This window comes from Elephantulus edwardii, unplaced genomic scaffold (assembly GCF_000299155.1).
Source record: "Elephantulus edwardii isolate Elephantulus edwardi_28Jun2011 unplaced genomic scaffold, EleEdw1.0 scaffold00020, whole genome shotgun sequence".
Taxonomy (NCBI): Eukaryota; Metazoa; Chordata; class Mammalia; order Macroscelidea; family Macroscelididae; genus Elephantulus; species Elephantulus edwardii.
The window spans coordinates 13,140,943-13,158,654 of NW_006399770.1; the positions used below are offsets into that span (position 1 = coordinate 13,140,943).

The 17,712-nt window shown below is 39.6% G+C and overlaps 1 protein-coding gene across 1 annotated transcript in view; it reads left to right on the plus strand.

Annotated features, from left to right (window-relative positions):
* Window positions 1–9,533: 9,533 nt before the first annotated feature.
* Window positions 9,534–17,712, plus strand: part of PALMD (palmdelphin) — a 93,693-nt gene continuing 85,514 nt past the window's right edge. The window contains exon 1 of the mRNA XM_006882436.1: window positions 9,534–10,027. Within this exon, the coding sequence (XP_006882498.1) occupies window positions 9,983–10,027 (45 nt within the window). The 5' untranslated portion in view covers window positions 9,534–9,982. The remainder of the gene's footprint in view (window positions 10,028–17,712) is intronic.

Here is a 17,712-nt window from a genome sequence, read left to right on the forward strand (position 1 = left end):
TGAAGGAGAGTCCTCAATGCTTGGGTATCTCTTATCCTCTCTCCAGGTTCATAGGGTTTCCGGAGGCAAGCTATTATGGAAGTGGATGCCACTCCTCCTTCCAAGCTTGTTTTAATCGGGGAGCTCCACCCGATTCTCTGTCCTCATTGGGTAGCCAACCATTAACGCATTTGACACATCAGTGTCACAGTGTTCAGCCTCACAACAACCAAAAGTGACGGCAGTACGGCAACTTGTACACCAGGGCTGAACAAAAACAATGAAAGACAGGCCTGAGGGCTGAAATGGACTGATATTGACCACTTTGAATCAGACATTCATATGATTTACTACTCTGAATGCTATATTAAGGAATGGTATTGTATTCACAGTTAAAAGACAGTTTTCAAGGTCTATCTTAAAGTACAATGCTGTGAGTAATAGAATATTTTCCATTTGCATACAAGGAAGACCAGTTAATACAACAATTATTCAAATATACACACCAACAGCTCGAACCAAGTAGGAGGAAATTGAGGAATTCTACCAACTTTTGCACTCTGAAACTGACATTCAGTTGAGATGCATTAAAATAACTGATACCTGGAATGCAAAAGGTGGAAACAGTAGAAAGAATGGTAGTTGGAAATTGTGATCTTGGTGACAGAAATGAGCCTCAAGACAGAATGGTTGAATTTTGTTCAGTGATTTAATCATGGCAAATGCCTTTAAAAAACACACACACAAAGGGCATCTTTACACATGGACTTCACCTGATGAACTCAGGAATCAGATTGATGACATCTGTGGAAAGAATCAGTGGAGAAGCTCAATATCAGCAGTCAAATCCAGGCTAGGTGCTGACTGTCAAACAGACCATCAATTACTCTTGAAAAAGTTCAAATTGAAGCTAATGAATATAAATCCACCCTGAAAGAACCAAAATAACCACCCTGAGTCCATCCCACCTGGATTTGAAAAGCATCCCCAGAATAAGTTTGAGGGACCGGAGACCAGACAAGTAAATGGATGGCACTGAAGTTATCATAAAAATTTTAAAAAAAGCAGAAGACCATTAGAAACACAGAAGAGGAAGAAAAGACCAAAATAGATGTCAGGGGAGAGTCTTCAAATTGCACTGGAGTATTAAGAAGCCAAAACAAAGTGAAGAAATGCCAAAGTAAAAGAGATGAACAGAAGATTTCAAAGGGCAGGGCAGCGCAAGAAGACATAGCACAGCATTATAATAAAATGTGTGGAGCACTAGAGTTGGACAATAAAAGAGAAGAACTCACTCATTTCTCTAGCTTAAAGAACCAAAAAATAAACACAAATCTAAAGTTGCAATACTTAGAGATGTTTTGGGCAAAACCTTGAATGATCTGGTGAGTATCAAAAGATGATGGAGGAAATACAGTCACTCTACCGAAAATAATTTGTTGACATAGAAATTTTCAGGAAGTAGTATATGATCCAGAGCCAATGGTGATGAGGAAAGAAGTCTAGAGTGCATTGAAGTTATTTGCAAAAAGTAAAGTCCCAGGAGTCAGTAGGATACAAATTTAGATGTTTCAGTTAACAGACACAGCCCTGGAGGATGTGCTCACCAGTCTACACCAGGAAATTTGGAAGACAGCTTCCTGACCATCAGAATGCGTAAATTATGAAACAATATGGTTAATATTACAATGTAAGTAAAATATCACTGAAGATCATCCAAAAATGGCTACAATAGCACATCAAACAGAAATTTAAACTAGGTTTAGAAGATGCCATGGCATCAGAAATAACATCATTGATTTCAGATAGACCTTATTGAAATCAGAGAATACCAGACAAACATCTATTTGTGTTTTACTCACTATACAAAAGCACTGACTTGCAGCTACTGAGCCCCGACGCACTCCAATTTTAAGAGACTGAGAAGAGATTGCATGAAGCCTTTTTCCAATGACTGGCCTCTCCTAACAATTTGCCCAAAATATGTTAGACAAAATTTCATGATCCTTGACTCCAAAAAGCACCATGGTTTCACTTTCTTCAAAACATATTTATTTTTTTGACAGTCCATGAGATATTCAGTACTCTTCTCCAACACTACACCTCAAAGGCATCATCAATTCTTCTAATATCTTTATTCATTTTCCAACCATCAATTGTGTAACAAGTAGATGAAAAGACCATTGATTGAGTTAGGTGTACCTTAGTCTTTAAACTGATAGTGTTGCTCCTTAAAACTTTGGCGATTTCTTTGACAGCAGATTTTCCTAATGCAATATGCCCTTTGAGAAGAAAAGGAAGAGCCAGCAAGTGTCCACTCACTCAATGAAGTCGAGGTTATTACCCATCTTTTTCTGAAGGAGCTGCTTGTAGATTCCAACCCCTAAATAGGCACTGCCTTTGGGTTAGCAGCGAAACTTTCTAGGAACTAATGAGATATTCCAGAGCCAATTAAATAATGGAGGAAGGAGAGACTGGCTCTGCCCAATGGCATGATAGTTCAATGAGTTTGAATCAGTTATCCTAGAAATTTTCTGTATTTCTCTCCCCTTACCCTCTAGGACATAAAGCTTAAATTATCTAACAAAGAAATCAGAATATTGCTTTCTCAAGCTTAAAAGTACCTCAGAAAACTAATAATTTATATGATCACCTTACTCATATATTTGTTATCCTTATTGTATATTTATATGCTAAATATAGTGTACCAATAGCAATTACATCTACATAGGCATCCCTCAAACGGATTGACACAGTAACAGCAGCAGTGGGCTTAGATATGTCAGAGATGTTGAGGGTGGCACAGGATAGATGAGGGTTCAGATATGTTGTTCATAGGGTCTCTATGAGTTGTTCTTGACACAGTGGCACCTAACAATAAGAACTTATTCAGTGGAAAAGGGTGCAAAAAAATCTCACATGGTCCGGGGATATAGGATCGAAAATATCAATGGTAAGAGATTATAGCAAATTGCTTAAAAGACCAAAATGACATCAAACTGATGTCATTGCTCTTCAGAATTTTGAAGAGATCCCTGACAGCAGACTTGCCAAATGCAATACATCTCCTGATTGCTGGTACCAAGGGTGTTGATTGTTGAACAAAGCAGGATTACATCATTGATTACTTCAATCCTTTCTCCAACTATTATGTGTTCTATTGGCCCAGTGGTAAGGACATTGTTTTCTTGATATTGAAATGTAATCCACATTGAATACAATAGCTCTTGGTCTTCTACAGAAAGTATTTCTAGTCTTCTTTACTTTCAACAAGCAAGGTATATCAAGTTGTTGCTGAGTCTTCCTCTGATCCTGATGCCACATTACTCTTCACAGAATACAGATTCACAAATTATTTGCTCAGCATAGAGACTGAATAAACCTGGAGAAAGGATCTATTGCTGATGCACACCTTTCCTAATGACGTAAACTATGTTTCTTAATAATGTAAACTAAGTGTTTCCTTGCTCTGTTCGGACAACCGATTCTTGGTCTAGGCATAGATTTTACGTGAGCACAATTAAGTGTTCCAGGATTCCAAATCTTCTCACTGTTATTGTAACCATTATTTGTTTGTTACGATCCACACAGTCAAATGCTTTTGCAAAGTCAATAAAACACAAATGGGCATTCTTCTGATGTTCTTACTATCTAGAAATGTTCATATTATGGCTCTGAACAGTTTTTGTTTGAGCTTTGTTTTCATTATTATTATTTCTTCTTAATTTATCCTTCTCTTACCATCATCCTTGGGTTTTAAAATATTTGCATTAGTAGTCCGTTTAGATTGTAAACCTTATGTTTCCACTTCTTGGCTTCTGAGTTCAGACAGTTTGAAGGTTAGAAAGAGGCCTGGGTGTTTTATCTTACTGATTATCAGTAAATTTTGTAGATTCTTTCTACAAACCGTCACACTTTATATTTCCTACCTTCCAAAAAAACCTTCCTACCTAATATTTTCCTCTTCCAATCTATTCTTAGAAAAAGTGACAGTTTTATTCTCCTGAAATAAGGATTTGCCCTTTTCTCTCTTACTCCCCTTTTCCACTTTCCATGAACGTTAAGTTTTTAGAGTGTATACTTCTATTAGTCTCTCTTTCCAGTTTCACTTGGCTCCAGGAAAGTCTCCCCTCTCACATTCAGAAATACTTTTTCTTCTGATTTTAAGCTACTTCTTCCCTACCCTACAGCAGCTTTACTGAAACCCTGATAAGTTTTCTTCAACTTACTTGGCACCAATTGCTTGTATAACAATTGTTCACTATACCATCCTGGCCTCAGTTAAAGAGTTAGCACTTAAATACAATGACTTGTATTTCAATTATATGCTATTTGCTATTAATTTGTTTGCTGATCTTTGTTCTCCAATTGCTTTTAGCATGTTTTTAACTCTCCAGTGACAGTAAATTCATTGCAAGCAGAAGCACTGTCTGATAATCTCTGAGTATCTCTTGATACCTAATATAGTCAAGGAATTGTTCAAAGTCTAACCCCCTCCACTTATACTGGCTAGCAAACCACAAAATATTTAGTAAAACTAGTTTAACAAGATCTGTAGAAGCAGATAATGCTCTATTGTTTCTCCCTTTTCTACAAAGGCAGAATGTAGTCATATATATTTAACAGCTAGAGAACTCTAGATAGTTCACTAGACTAGGGCACTTTGTGAACTCTATTTCCATGTACCTTGCCACCCTTACCCTTTCCAAAGACTTAATAAAGTTTAGAAATCTAGATTAAACTGTTTCACTTATTGCCAAACTAATATCTTATTGCTTACTCAGCATCTCCGCACTTGGATTGTTAATTAGCTTGACCAAACTGAGCTCTTACTAACTGGAGTATCCCTCGAGGGGAAAAAAAACCTAAAATGTAATACTATCCCACTAATCATCTTACCTCAACTGGTGATAACTTAGAATTGCAGTTTCAAGCCAAAAGTCGTATAGTCACCCTTGAATCTTCTTTTTCATGCAATTCCAATATTTAATCTCAGAAATTATGGTGGCTCTATCTTCAAAATATATCTACAGTTGTACAATTTTCCATGTGCAGCAGGGGTAGAAGAGGCGAGGTCTTCCCTCCACTAGCCTCATACGGGAGAAAGATCCCTACCAGCAACAGCAAAAAGGCATTCCTCAGAGATCACACATGCCCCTCATACTCCACAGCTTCCTCTGACAATTCTAACTCCATCATTCTTCCCCAACCCTCACTACTTCTATAATGAATTCGGTAATTCTTTGTACTGACCATACAGAACTAATTGATAATCTTCATGTTTATGGAGTTTGTTAAAGAAGCAACAAGTTATCGTTCAGGTGTGAGAACATTCAGGATACAGGTCTTTAGTAAGGACAGCTACTTCTCAATCATGCTGAAAGATAGGTCTCTCTCTGCCCCTTGACCTGGCAGCCTCACCCTCTATCCTCTTCAGACAAGTGTAACAAATCTTTTATTACCACAAATTATGTGATATACCCCATCCACCAGTAAGCCTAGATCTTAAGGTATTCTTCCTCAATTCATGAATCTTCAGGCCTAGCCTCCACACATGCCTAAAGTGTTCTACTCCATAGACCAGCAGCCCACAGCTCTGTGTCAGTTCTCGGGTTCTCCACCTACACCCACTACTACCATCTCCCAGCTCTCAGTGTTCTTTCTTTCCCTTGGTTTATACACATATCTCTGGCCCAAACCTCTTGGTCTCCTGTCTGGTTCTTCTTCCGGGATGGTAGCAAGATTTCTGTTTTCTGTCTCTGGGCTGGTCCAAGGTAAGCTAGCAGGATGCTCAACCTGACTTATTCCACTTTAGCATTCTACACATCTTATTTGCATGATTCCACCCAGAAGGAGCATTATCAGCAAGCTATCCAATTCCCTTGGTGGGCCACAAATACTCCTTAGTAGGGCAACGATGGTGCTCTTGGAAGCAAGGATGATGAAACTTTGTCTCATATATTTTGGATATGTTGTTAACAGGGTCCTTAGAGAAGGACAATAGGATTGGAAAGGTCACTGAAAGTGAGGAAGACCCTCAGCAAGATGGATTGACTGGAACAATGGACTCACACAGGATAGGACAAGATTCAGATCCATTGTTCATAGGGTCACATGAGTCATAGGCAATTAGAAGGCACCTCACAACAGTAATAACCTCATTCCACATTTGAGACTATAAAATAGCTCGAAAAGCCGTATCAGGTAATCCATTGAACTGCACTCCAGCCCCTTCCTTGCCACCACGTTAACCCAAGCCATTATCAACCCCCACCTAGATTAATGTAAATGTGTCCTACTCGGTCCCCCTGATTCCAGCTTAGAAAAACACACTAGGTCAATGCATTCCTCTGCTCAAAGCTTTTCAATAGTGTGCCATCCTTGAAGAGTAAAAGCCAAAGTCTTTATAATCACCTAGAAAAGCATACATGAATTGGGACTGGTTGCATGTTCAGCCACATCCCCTGCTACTTTTTCTTCAGCTATCCCTCTCTAATCATACTGACCTTGATATTAATATATAATCTACCTTTTTTTTTTCTGAGAAGCTCTCCCAACCATTATTCTTTTGGTTAACTCCCACTCCTTTTTTTCATGATGTGTTAGAATATTCCCTTCACATTAAGAATTCTAAATTTTTCACCACTTAGGAAACTTTTTCACCACTTAGGAAACTTTATCCCTCTCCCCTGCTTTCTATAGCATTTATCAATGTGGCTGTCATGAGAATGTGCCTTATAGTCATCCAACTACAAGAATATAATTGGCCAAGGGACCCAGCTGTTGTACTCTGAAATCCATCTCTGTTTGCACCAAGACTGTGCTTCCCAGAAGCTGCTCCCACCAGTGATTGAGTGTGGCAGGAATGCTAAAGCAGATTTATTCTTGAGACAGAAGACTTCTCTGATAGCTTTGACTCTGGGATTCTCCAATGGTCTTACTGAGTCTTCATTAGACTGTACATACTATTTCTACCCAACTTTCCCTCCTTACTTTCTTCATTCAAATCAGACTTGTGCCACAATCTGAAAGCTCTTTTCGATTTTTGTAGCTTCTGCCTTTTCTGCCTCCTGCCTCATTTGCTGTCAGACATTCACTTCTCCTAATAAAATTCTGCACATTTAAACAATCGTGGCATCTGCTTCCAGAACACTCAGACTAATGCAATCATTTTCTAGTGTTCAATTTTTCAATTTCTTAATGTTTATCTGTAATTATTTATTATAACATAAGTTCCAGGAGAACAGGCATTTTGTTCATCTTTGCATCCCAAACAACTAGCACAGTGCCTGACACACCAGTAAATGAAGTACTCAATATATTTGTAGACTAAGTGGATAAATAAATGCTTTACAATCAACCAAATGACTAAACATAAGAAGATACCAAGTCAGTTGGCATAATTCTGTTCCCTCCTAAATTCCCCAGTGATCTTATATTATCTAGTTTTCCCCTACGCTTAAAATCTCTTGGGTTTTCATAGCAGAAATGAGATTTGAGAGGCAAATTGTTTTTAGGAAAAGATCCAGATTAATAACTGGATGACTGCCCGTCTGTTCTGGGCAGCAAATATGCAATTCTGACTGAGATATTTATCAGTACTGCTCTCTTGTCTTTAATTTCAGCCAGGAATTGCAGATACACTAAATCAAAGTTTTGAAGGTTGTGTTCAATTTTGCTTTGGTGTTTTGGGGTGGGTTTGGGGTTTTTTGTACATTTAAGTAGTCATCCAATTGCCATCAAACTGAGCCAATTCTCCAATTTTCTAGTCCACCTAAAAGTCTTGCTTGAGAACATATGCACAAAGGCCAACTGCTTTCAAGTAAGATTTCAAACTCTGTAAATTCAGTGGATTTCACCTTAGAGGGATTGAATGGAAGTGTATTGTTTGGTTGTGTAGCATCACATGACAATGTGTTGAAGTGTTTTCAGTTAGGACCACTCTGTTTCTCCAGAGCAGATTTCTACTGGGTTTCCATCCATCTGAAGACTTGTACCACTCCATGCCCTGGGTAGTCAGGCAATCCTTGGTGAGTAACCATTAAAAAAATCCTGGCTTTGTTACTTCCTTACTTTGTGGCAAATTACTTCTCTGAGCCTGTTTCCTTATTTTTTAAATAGGGCTAATAGCACCCATCTCTCAGTCTCATGTAAGATAAATTGGATATAAAACATTTGCCTACAGAGAGAATATTAGCTTTTTCTATAACTGTTATAAAAATATAAAGGAAAAACAGTGAAACATACTAAGGACAAAACCATCTGAGATTCCTAAAATAGAAGCTATGCAAGGGGGGGGAATTACACTAGTAGCGACTAATTTTTCTTTTCCTACTATTTGTTCAATGTCTTTAAGCATAACTAAGGGAGCTATGGTGGCCTAGTGGTACCAAGCTGCACTGCATAAGGTACATGGTTCAAATCCACCAGCTGCTCCACAGGAGAAGGATGGGCAATCTCCAATCTCCTCCTTTGCGATTAACTGCCTCTGAAAACCAGCCAGAGGGTCAGCAGTAATGAGTCTGTTCTGACTCGATGGTACACAATATCCATATGCTGTTTGGGTTATCCTTTTAACCTCTTCAGTTGAATGCTGATATAGAGTGCCTGATAGCATTCTAACACATAATAATGAGGTAGACAGTAATTAGGATTTACTAAATGTAAATTTAATTAAAGAAATGATAGGGGAGTGAAAATACAGTGCATTGCAAAACCTCGCAGACTGCTGTGACCAAGGGGTTTCGTTGGACCAGCCTGTTTGTCCACAGACAGAGAGCACACCCACATTCAGTGCCAGGCTGCACATTAAATGTCAGCTACAGTGTAAGACCTTGCATTTTCAGAGGCTCGCTCTGTTCTCTTGCGTAACCGGTGAGGTCAAAATGGGCACCTTCCTAAAAGGCCAGAGTGTCATTTCTGAACGAGGTCCAAGGAAGAACTTCATACCATCCAAGTCAAGAAATAACAGAAGGATCTGATCCACATTGAATACGGACAGTGGGCCAAAAGCTGAATATATATAGTCAGGTTAACACCTTTCAGTTCTGTGACCCAAAGATTGCAAAATCTGAAACAAACTCCTAAAAAAGGGAAGCAGAGGTAGGGGTGAAGACAGCCTGGTTTAAATCTATCACTATATTAAAAATCTAAAATAATTATATAACTTTTTATTACGATCTAACTCCAATTTTTCTATTATGATGTAAAGAAAGAGCGCTGGTGGCGCAGTCTGTCGCGCCCTGCCCTGTTAACTGGTTCGAATCCACCAGGTGCTTCTCTGGGGAAAGGTGAGCAATCTCCTCCTTAACATTTACAAGTGTTGGAAACTCCAAGGATCATAAGGAGCCAGAACTAACTCAAGGGCAGTGAGTTGTTGTTATTGGTTTGGTTTGTTTTGTTTAAGCCAATCAGAAAACAGAAAGGCAAAGAAGTGACTAGGCATTTCTGCCCCAATCCAGGTAAGACTCTCTTCTTCGTGAGCTCCGGAGCCAGAAAGCGCAGGTAAACTAACTTTGTAGGAACACCCAGAGACCCACATCTCCAGGGCCAGTTGTGTGTCACTAGTGCGCCGAGGCTGATTAAACCTTCCGCCTGCTGGCTCCCAGTGCCACTCCCAGAAAATAATGAATTGGGTATGGAACAGTTAATAAGAATATGTGCCTTGCTAACTGTGCACATTACAACAAAGAGCTGGCAGCTCCTGAAGGAAAAAAAGGGCTTGTGCCGCTGCCGTTCAAACTTGTCAGTCAACTCGTGCCAGCAGCCTCAGCGTCTCCTCCCCAGCACACCCTCATTACATGTGTCTGTCTGACCTCATCTGTGCATCTGCTCACAGACGCTCCTGACAAGTCGGGAATTTCTCCTTTTCTCCCCCGGTGGAAAGAAGAACGGATTCCTCCCGGCCTCTTCTCTGTCGCCCCTACTCGGATCCCCAAGGAGGCGCCTTGCTTTATGGTAGTTTTGAACTTCCTTGCCTGGCTGCCTGTCCTTGATTTCCAGAATGGAAGAAGCTGAGCTGGTGAAGGAAAGACTGCAGGCCATCACAGTAAGTCGGCATACAGTTATAACTCATTAAGGTGGTTGCTCAGAGGCACGGCAGACACGTCGCTCGGTTGTCCTTGCCTCGGAGCCCCTGGAAGTGGAAAAGCAGAGCTGTCAGCCCTCACCACCGCTTCTCGGCTTTGCTCTTAACCCTTTGTGACCCTCGGGGCTTTGGAACCTGAGCGCAAGGCAAAAACGTCCTTGATTTTCGTGCTGACTGTGGCTGCATTTTAAACAGCCGGCAGAAGCTTTTAATGCGGTTTGGGTAGCGCCTTAGAAATGCAGTCTTTTTCAATTTCTATTTGACAACATTAGGTCAGAGATCTTCACCTTGAGAACTTTTATAAAAGTATATTAAAAATTACTTTTTTAAAGAGAAGGAGGAAAGGCGGGAGGGGGAAATCCACTACCTAAACTTTTCATTCTATAATGTGTTGCATGCAGTTTCTGGTTGTGTGTGTGTTCCTGAAAGCTAATAGAATTCAAATGAATGTTAGCGCACTTCAGCGTTAAACAACGGCAAAATGTGTAAAAGCACGTAGCAGATTAGTTAGTTCTAAGACATCCATTTCTAGCAGAATAAGATCCTGATGAAGGAATGCCGTGCATGCAGTGGATTGGGGAGAAAATTTTGTTAATAGTGGGAAGGAAAATAGTTGTATTTTTAATATTTGTTCTGGGGAAGGATCAAAACAAGAAATGAAATGATCTAGGGCTTGTTTTGGTTGTTCTTTTTAAACTTTAATTTTGATAAAGCCCTGTATTGGGCAGGAACTTGGAAATCTACAGAGCAATCACTTATCATGAGCCTCAACTTGATAGAATATTTAAAGGTAAATTTCTTTGGAAATTGGCACCCCAATTTCTCAGCATTTTTTACCACTGTACCTACCTGTCAGAAAAAAAAAATGTTTCTACTTTAAAAATTGTTCATGCTAAAGCAGCGTGGGTAATAGGAATTTCCCTTACTCTTAAAAACTCAAGAGTAAAAAACAGAATGGAAATCCCCATTTAGCATTCTCATTAAATGGATACATAGCAATGTTTCGTGCCCACCCAAAAAGCATTCAAAAAATTGAAATGTTTTCTTGGCTAATGATAAGGAACCAGGAGGAGTTCGCTGATAAGATTGGCATCTTTCAATAAGACAATGCCTTTTTTTTAAGGTCTAACTTCCGATTCATACATTTTCCTTTCTTCAGAAAATCCCCGTTTGGACTGTTGTTTATTTTATTTGTTCTTTTTATGTTGCTAAAGTCAGCTACAGTTTCAGCTGTCCTGTGAGAAGGGACAGGAACTTAGCTGTGCTCTGTTGTTTTTGGCGTAGGCCTTTTACATTACAGCTGTTGTCTAAAGGTTACTTCATTAGTTTATGTGAGCTGTGTGGGTACAAGCTTGGCTTCTTTTAATAATTCTATCTCCTAATTAACTAAATGAAATCAGATGTCCAGTGAAATATACAAATAATCCCTTGTTTGTTCCATATTTGTATTATTCAATTAGGGCATACCTTTATTTAAATCTTATTTATTCCAACATACTTTATAACTCTTACTAAAGCAACATAGATTCTAAAGATAAGACCATGTACAAGTTATTCAGAAAAAGGAAGAATCCTCACTCCTTCACATGTAACAAGAGCTAGAGCAAGAGTCTTAGCACCTTAAAAGTAAATAGGAGAATAAGCAGGTACCTCAAGATACAGGTTGTGTAACCTCTCTTTTTGTAAAATGATGTCATGACTTTTTTAATTACTCTGTTAGTTGGTTCTGGCACTTGTTCCTGTCAAGTTCTAAAAATTAAGCCAAGAGTTAAGCAAATCTCTTAAATAATATCACAAGGTAATTCTGTCATAGAAGTTACATACTTGCATAAAGGTTATGGGGCGGAGGGGGAATTGAGGAAGGTTATAGGAACAGTTTGTGAGTGCCCTAACCTCTCACCAGACTAAGGCCAGTCACATTTGTCACCACCTAGAGGAAAAATGGAGCGCTAGTGTGTCCATGGAAACAGCACATCCACTCTTCTCCCTCTGGGACACTGTGGGAAATGCCAACTTCTCCACCCCTGCTTTACCCAGGAAGCCACCTCAATTATTCCCTGCCTGCCTGGGAAAAGGCAAATGCATCCCAAGAGTTGACACAGGATATTTCATTTGGAGATGTGCTCAAAACCTTCAGTAACTCTGACTTAGACCAAAACTCTAAGAAAATTGTCTCATTTTAAATCTTTTCCTCCTATAGTTCTTTTGGTGATGGTGGTGATGGTGTGTTTGATTGGCTGGTTTTTGTTTTGTTTTTTTGTTTTTCACTTCCAAAGCAAAATTGTATGCAGAATTGCCAGATGGACCTAGACACAGAAACTAGCAGACTTCATTTTGGAAAGGGAAGGGTGGGGGGGGAACCCCTTAACCAACAAACCAAACCCTGTGATATTCTAAGACGTGCTAATTTGTATATTAAATTTTGTTTCTAGTTCCTTACTGTGGAATAAAATAATCTTCACTGTTTTTATTTATTCCCTCTGATTTTGAGGGTCTGAAAGTTACTAAGTTATTATAAGGAGTTTAGAAAACAAATGTATAAGCCCATGACAGAACCAAGCACCAATTCCTACTTTTCCTCTACGGGGAGTGGGGAGCTGCAAAGACTAAACACAGTAAGTAGATGGAATGTGGCACTCAGGCACACTAATGGAAAACCAAATTACAGTGACAGTGTCATTCATCCCTCAGATCAGTAAATTGAATTCTAAATTAGTCAGAGCTCTTCTCAACGATTTTAAAAGACTAGAGAGAAAATTATAAAGAATAGAGAAATTATTGTTGTAAAAGACACTTGAGTTTGAGGGTCCTGGATATGTATTCTATTTTACAAAATTATTTCTTCTCCTTTCTCTTCCCTCTTTACTTTATCCATGCACCGACTCTTCTCTTACTAAATTAACAGTTAAGTGTCCCTGAGCCAGAGTTCCATTTTTAACTATACTTCAAAAGCAGAGGGTTGTTTGGGTTTGTTGTTTTTTTTTTTTTTTCAAATATCAGCTGCTCAAATATCATACTTAATCTTTTTAAAGGTCTCTTGAGTAATTGTTTCAAGTTAGTAGACAGTTTAACAGTTTGTTCTTATACAAAAGGAGAGCTATTTAAACAAATTGTTGTTGTTATTGTTGATGCTGTGTGTCACCGAGCTGGAAATGACCCACAGCTGATCCTCGAGTGGGTTTTCAGAGGTAGTAAATAGCGTGGGAGGAGATCTTTCTCCTGTGGAGCAACTGGTGAATTAGAACCATATGCCTTTGGGGTTGCAGTGCAGCTTCTTACCACTAATTATTTGACATTCATTTTTACCATTAAATTTAGTGATAGAAATCTCACCTTCTATGGAGGAGTCTGGGTTCAATTCACAACCATTAATCTGAGTGCTGCCATCATGTGTCTGTCAATGGAAGTTTGTGTGTTGCTGTAAGACTGAACCGATTTCAGCAGAGCTCTCAGACTGACAGAAGAGCACCCTGGTGATCCACTTCTGAAAAATCAGCCCATGAAAACTCTCTCAATCCCAGCTTGCATTGGGTCACCCTAAAGTAGGGGCCAACTTGACAGCACTTGCAATATTCACAGCTCCAGCAAGCTCTGGAAAGAGTAAGGTGAAGCACTAACTATATCCCTGACAGCGTTCACTTCTACAGACTGCCTCTTTGAAAGATAAGTAAGACAGATACCCAGGTGAATTTTCTTAGAAATATAGAGGATTCATAATATCTCCTTTGTTGTTTGTTGTTGTTTGATGCCGTCGAGTCGTAGATGACTCATAGCGACCCTATGAACGAACGGCCTGAGCACTGTTCATACATAGAGTTTCCGGAGGCAAGCCATGTCGGAAGTGGATGCCGCTCCTGCTTCCAGAATATCTCCTTTAGGATCAGTAATATCCTATACACATCCTCCTCCATTCCTATGGTGGTGGTGGTTGTTACGTACCATCAAGTCACCAGCAACTAATAGCAGCCCTATGTACAACAGCTCTGAACCCTGAGCCAGTCTCAGGGACTCTGACACACTTAATCCTATTTCCCCAGTTACCATGTCAATCCATCTCACTTAGGGTTTTCCTTTTCTGTGTCATCCCGCCACCATTCCACCACGCTTCATGGAGAAACATGATGTCCTTCTCTAAGGACTGGTCCCTCCTTAGCCATGAACCCAAAGTATGTGAGATGGGGCTTCAAAGTCCTAACCTCCAAGGAAAAACTTGGTTTCACCCTCTCCAAGACAGACCTATTTGTTCTACTGGTGGTCCATGGTATGTTCAAGACTCTTCTCCAGCACCACAACTCAAAGGCATCAATTCATCTTCAGTCATCATCTTATGTCATTCCTATGGTGGCTTTAGGAAATTTTTTTACTAAATATGAAAATACTTAGACTGGAAAACGCATGGATCTTAACCTGATCATAGACTTGCAAGATAAGTATTGTTTAAGGGGGAAATGCAGAAGAGTTCTAAAAGCTAGAATCCACTTATAGGAAACAGGAGAGGAGACATGAAAAGAATGTTAACATTTTACTTATCTTTAACAAGTATCTTTTCAACTCATTTTCTTATTTCTTTATTCTATTAGTGGCTATTAATATGCATTTGACCCAAGCTTTGGTACTTTCAATTGCTTCATAGACATGTGAAAGATGGACCATGACTAAGGAAAAATGAAGAAAATGCAATGCCTTTGCACCGTGGTGTTGGCAGATAGTACTGAATATACCATGGACTGCCAAAAAGAAAAAAAAAAAAAAAGAACAATCTGTCTTGGACGAAGTGCAGCCAGAGTGTTCCTTAGAAGCAAGAATGGTGAGACTTCATCTCACATACTTTGGGCATGTTATCAAGAGCAGGCAGTTCCTGAAAAAATGACGCCATGCTTGGAAAAGCAGAGGGTCTGCGGAAAAGAGGAAGACTCGGCCACAAAATGACTCTCAACACAGCGACTGCAGCAGTGAGCTTAAAAGCGCAGCTGTGAGGATGGTGTAGAATCAGATCAGCTGGGTTTCATTCTGGTCTACTCAGATCACTGTACGTCAAAGTCAACTCAATGACACCTTATATCAACAATATGTGTCAAGGCATATGTATTTAAATGAAAATAAGTAAAATCAGAAGAATCGGGAAAGAACTCACTGCTGAAGGTTTGGAATATTGCTGTAGAAGCAGTAACTTTCATATTCCCCTTCTCTTTCTCTAACCGTCAGTAAAGACAGTGCTGTTGTTGTTATGTGCCATTGAGTCGCTTGTGACTCATAGCAACCCCATGGACAAGAACCCCAAACCCTGCTCTATCTGGCGCCTCACTGTCTCTGACACACTTATTCCCACTACCCCAATCACTGAATCGATTCAATCTCGTCAAGAGTCTTCCTCTCCTGAGTTGTCCCTCCACCCTCCCAAACATAGCTCTCCAAGGACTGGTCCCTCCTTGCAACATGCCTAAAGTATGTCTGATGAAGCTTCAGGATCCTTGCCTCAAAGGAGCAGGGCTGTTTCACTCTCTTCAGGATGGACCTGTTTGTTCTAGCAGTCTATGGTACATTCAACACTCTTCTCCAACACCACAGCTCAAAGGCATCAATTCTCTTTCTATCATCCCTAGTCACTGTCCAGCTCTCCGACACATAACATGCAATTGCAAAGACTCTGGCCCTGATCAGGTGCACCTTAGTCTCCAGCCTGACGTCTTAAAAAAAAGAAGAACAGGTAGTAAGATTAGAAGCAGGCTGAAGAGGGTTAGGGCAGACTTTATGGTGAGGGTAGCATTTTTTTTTTAAATAAAATTTTTTATCTTTACTGGTTTACTTACAAAGTTTGTCTACATTGTTTTTTACACTGGATCTTTACTATTTCCTTTACCCACAAATTGTGTGAGAGGGTAGCATTTTTGAGCGCATTCTTGAAGGAAGAGAGTTTCTGTCAAAAGTTAGTCAACAGCCATAATCACAAGCACCTGCCTAGGACTGACTCCCTTTTGGAAAGGAGCCACGTAAGCCCTGAGGCTGGAATTTGAGCAACTGAGCCAGATCTGCCAGCCAAAGCTGCTCCTGATGTAGGAAAATCAGGGGCTCTCACATTTCCCAGGTCCATTCTCTGTTTCATTCTACTCCCCCAATATTTCTTCTTGCCTTGTGATTATAGGAACTTTGGAGGTGAAATATTCCTTATATAAAGTAGAAATCTACCCAATGAAGAGACATATATTAAAACAATAGCACACATACATAAAGGCTAAGGTTATTGCCTCAGCATTTGTCCCCTGTTTCTGGCACTCTACATTATCTCATTCTCTTTTTTGCCAATATCGGACATCTATGGCCCAAAAGAGGTTACATAATTTGTGTGGCCCAGTGTAAAATGGAAATGCAGGGCCTGTTCTTAAATAGTGTTAAGAATTTTTCACAGTATGTTTAATATCCTCACACTCAATTTTAAGACAATGCAATTTTAATGCAAGGTGGACATCACATGCATTTGCTGCAAACTGCTTTTCTTGACAAGTTTATGAAGTAGCTCAAGGAGGTATGGTTAAGGCTGTTTTATTGAACAGTGCTGGTAAATACTATACAATCTTTTGTCACATTGCAACCTTGTTTCCTATTTAGTCACCGCTGCTATAGAGTCAGATAGCAGCAATGACAACATTATTAGGACTTTCTAAAAACTAGGATTTAGTAGAAACTGAAGTTCCCAATTTTAACCCCTTGCCGACAAGATCCAAGTTCTCTCATTTCACACATTAACACCCAAGAGTCAAGGAGTTAAATAACGACCACAAAGATACTGCCCTTCTGATTGTAGCATTTGCCAAAACTGAAAGGAAAGGAAGTTGTGTTACATGTTGTAGGGTTGTGGGCAACAGAAAGAACACACCTGAAGAAGGCAAAACTTTGTCAAGTAAAATCTTCCTAGTCTTGTACATACCCTACATCATAACCACCATAGTCTGCCAGATCATCTTTCATGGTAGCCTTTAATCCCCCTTCAGGAACCACACCTTAACTGCAACAGAACATTGAACTAAATTCTGGGCACTTCTGAGCAGGGTACCTTTTGTGACTGCACACACTATGTACCCATAAAGCCAACCCTGTTTCTGGATGCCAGCCTAGCCACATACATGTATGCGGTGGTCTTGTTTTTCTATTCATTTTAGTGAAAAGGTGAGAATAAGAGTAAGCCAGTGGGATCTTAACCATTACATGTATGCGGTGGTCTTGTTTTTCTATTCATTTTAGTGAAAAGGTGAGAATAAGAGTAAGCCAGTGGGATCTTAACCATTGGTATACCTTAAACATGTGTTGGGGTCATTGTTTAGAATTTTAAGGATGTCTTCAAATAATAATGGCTAAAAGAAAGTATCATGTTCCATTACCAACCAACATATCTCCTGGCATAAGACATGGTTGTGAGAACAAGTTCCAATTTGTCACGAGCATCCAAAGACATCTATCTACAGATGGTACATGGAGATATAGGAGGAGTCTTCTAAATAAGAAGGCCCTATGCCAGATTATCCAAACAATAAAGCTTCCACACCATTTTCCATGGTTCCGTGCTGAGATTACATGCTTCTTCCAGAGAGGGAAAGGTTTCTTCAAACAACTCTGCTGTGCCACATTTCTTTGCCAAACATAATAGCCCA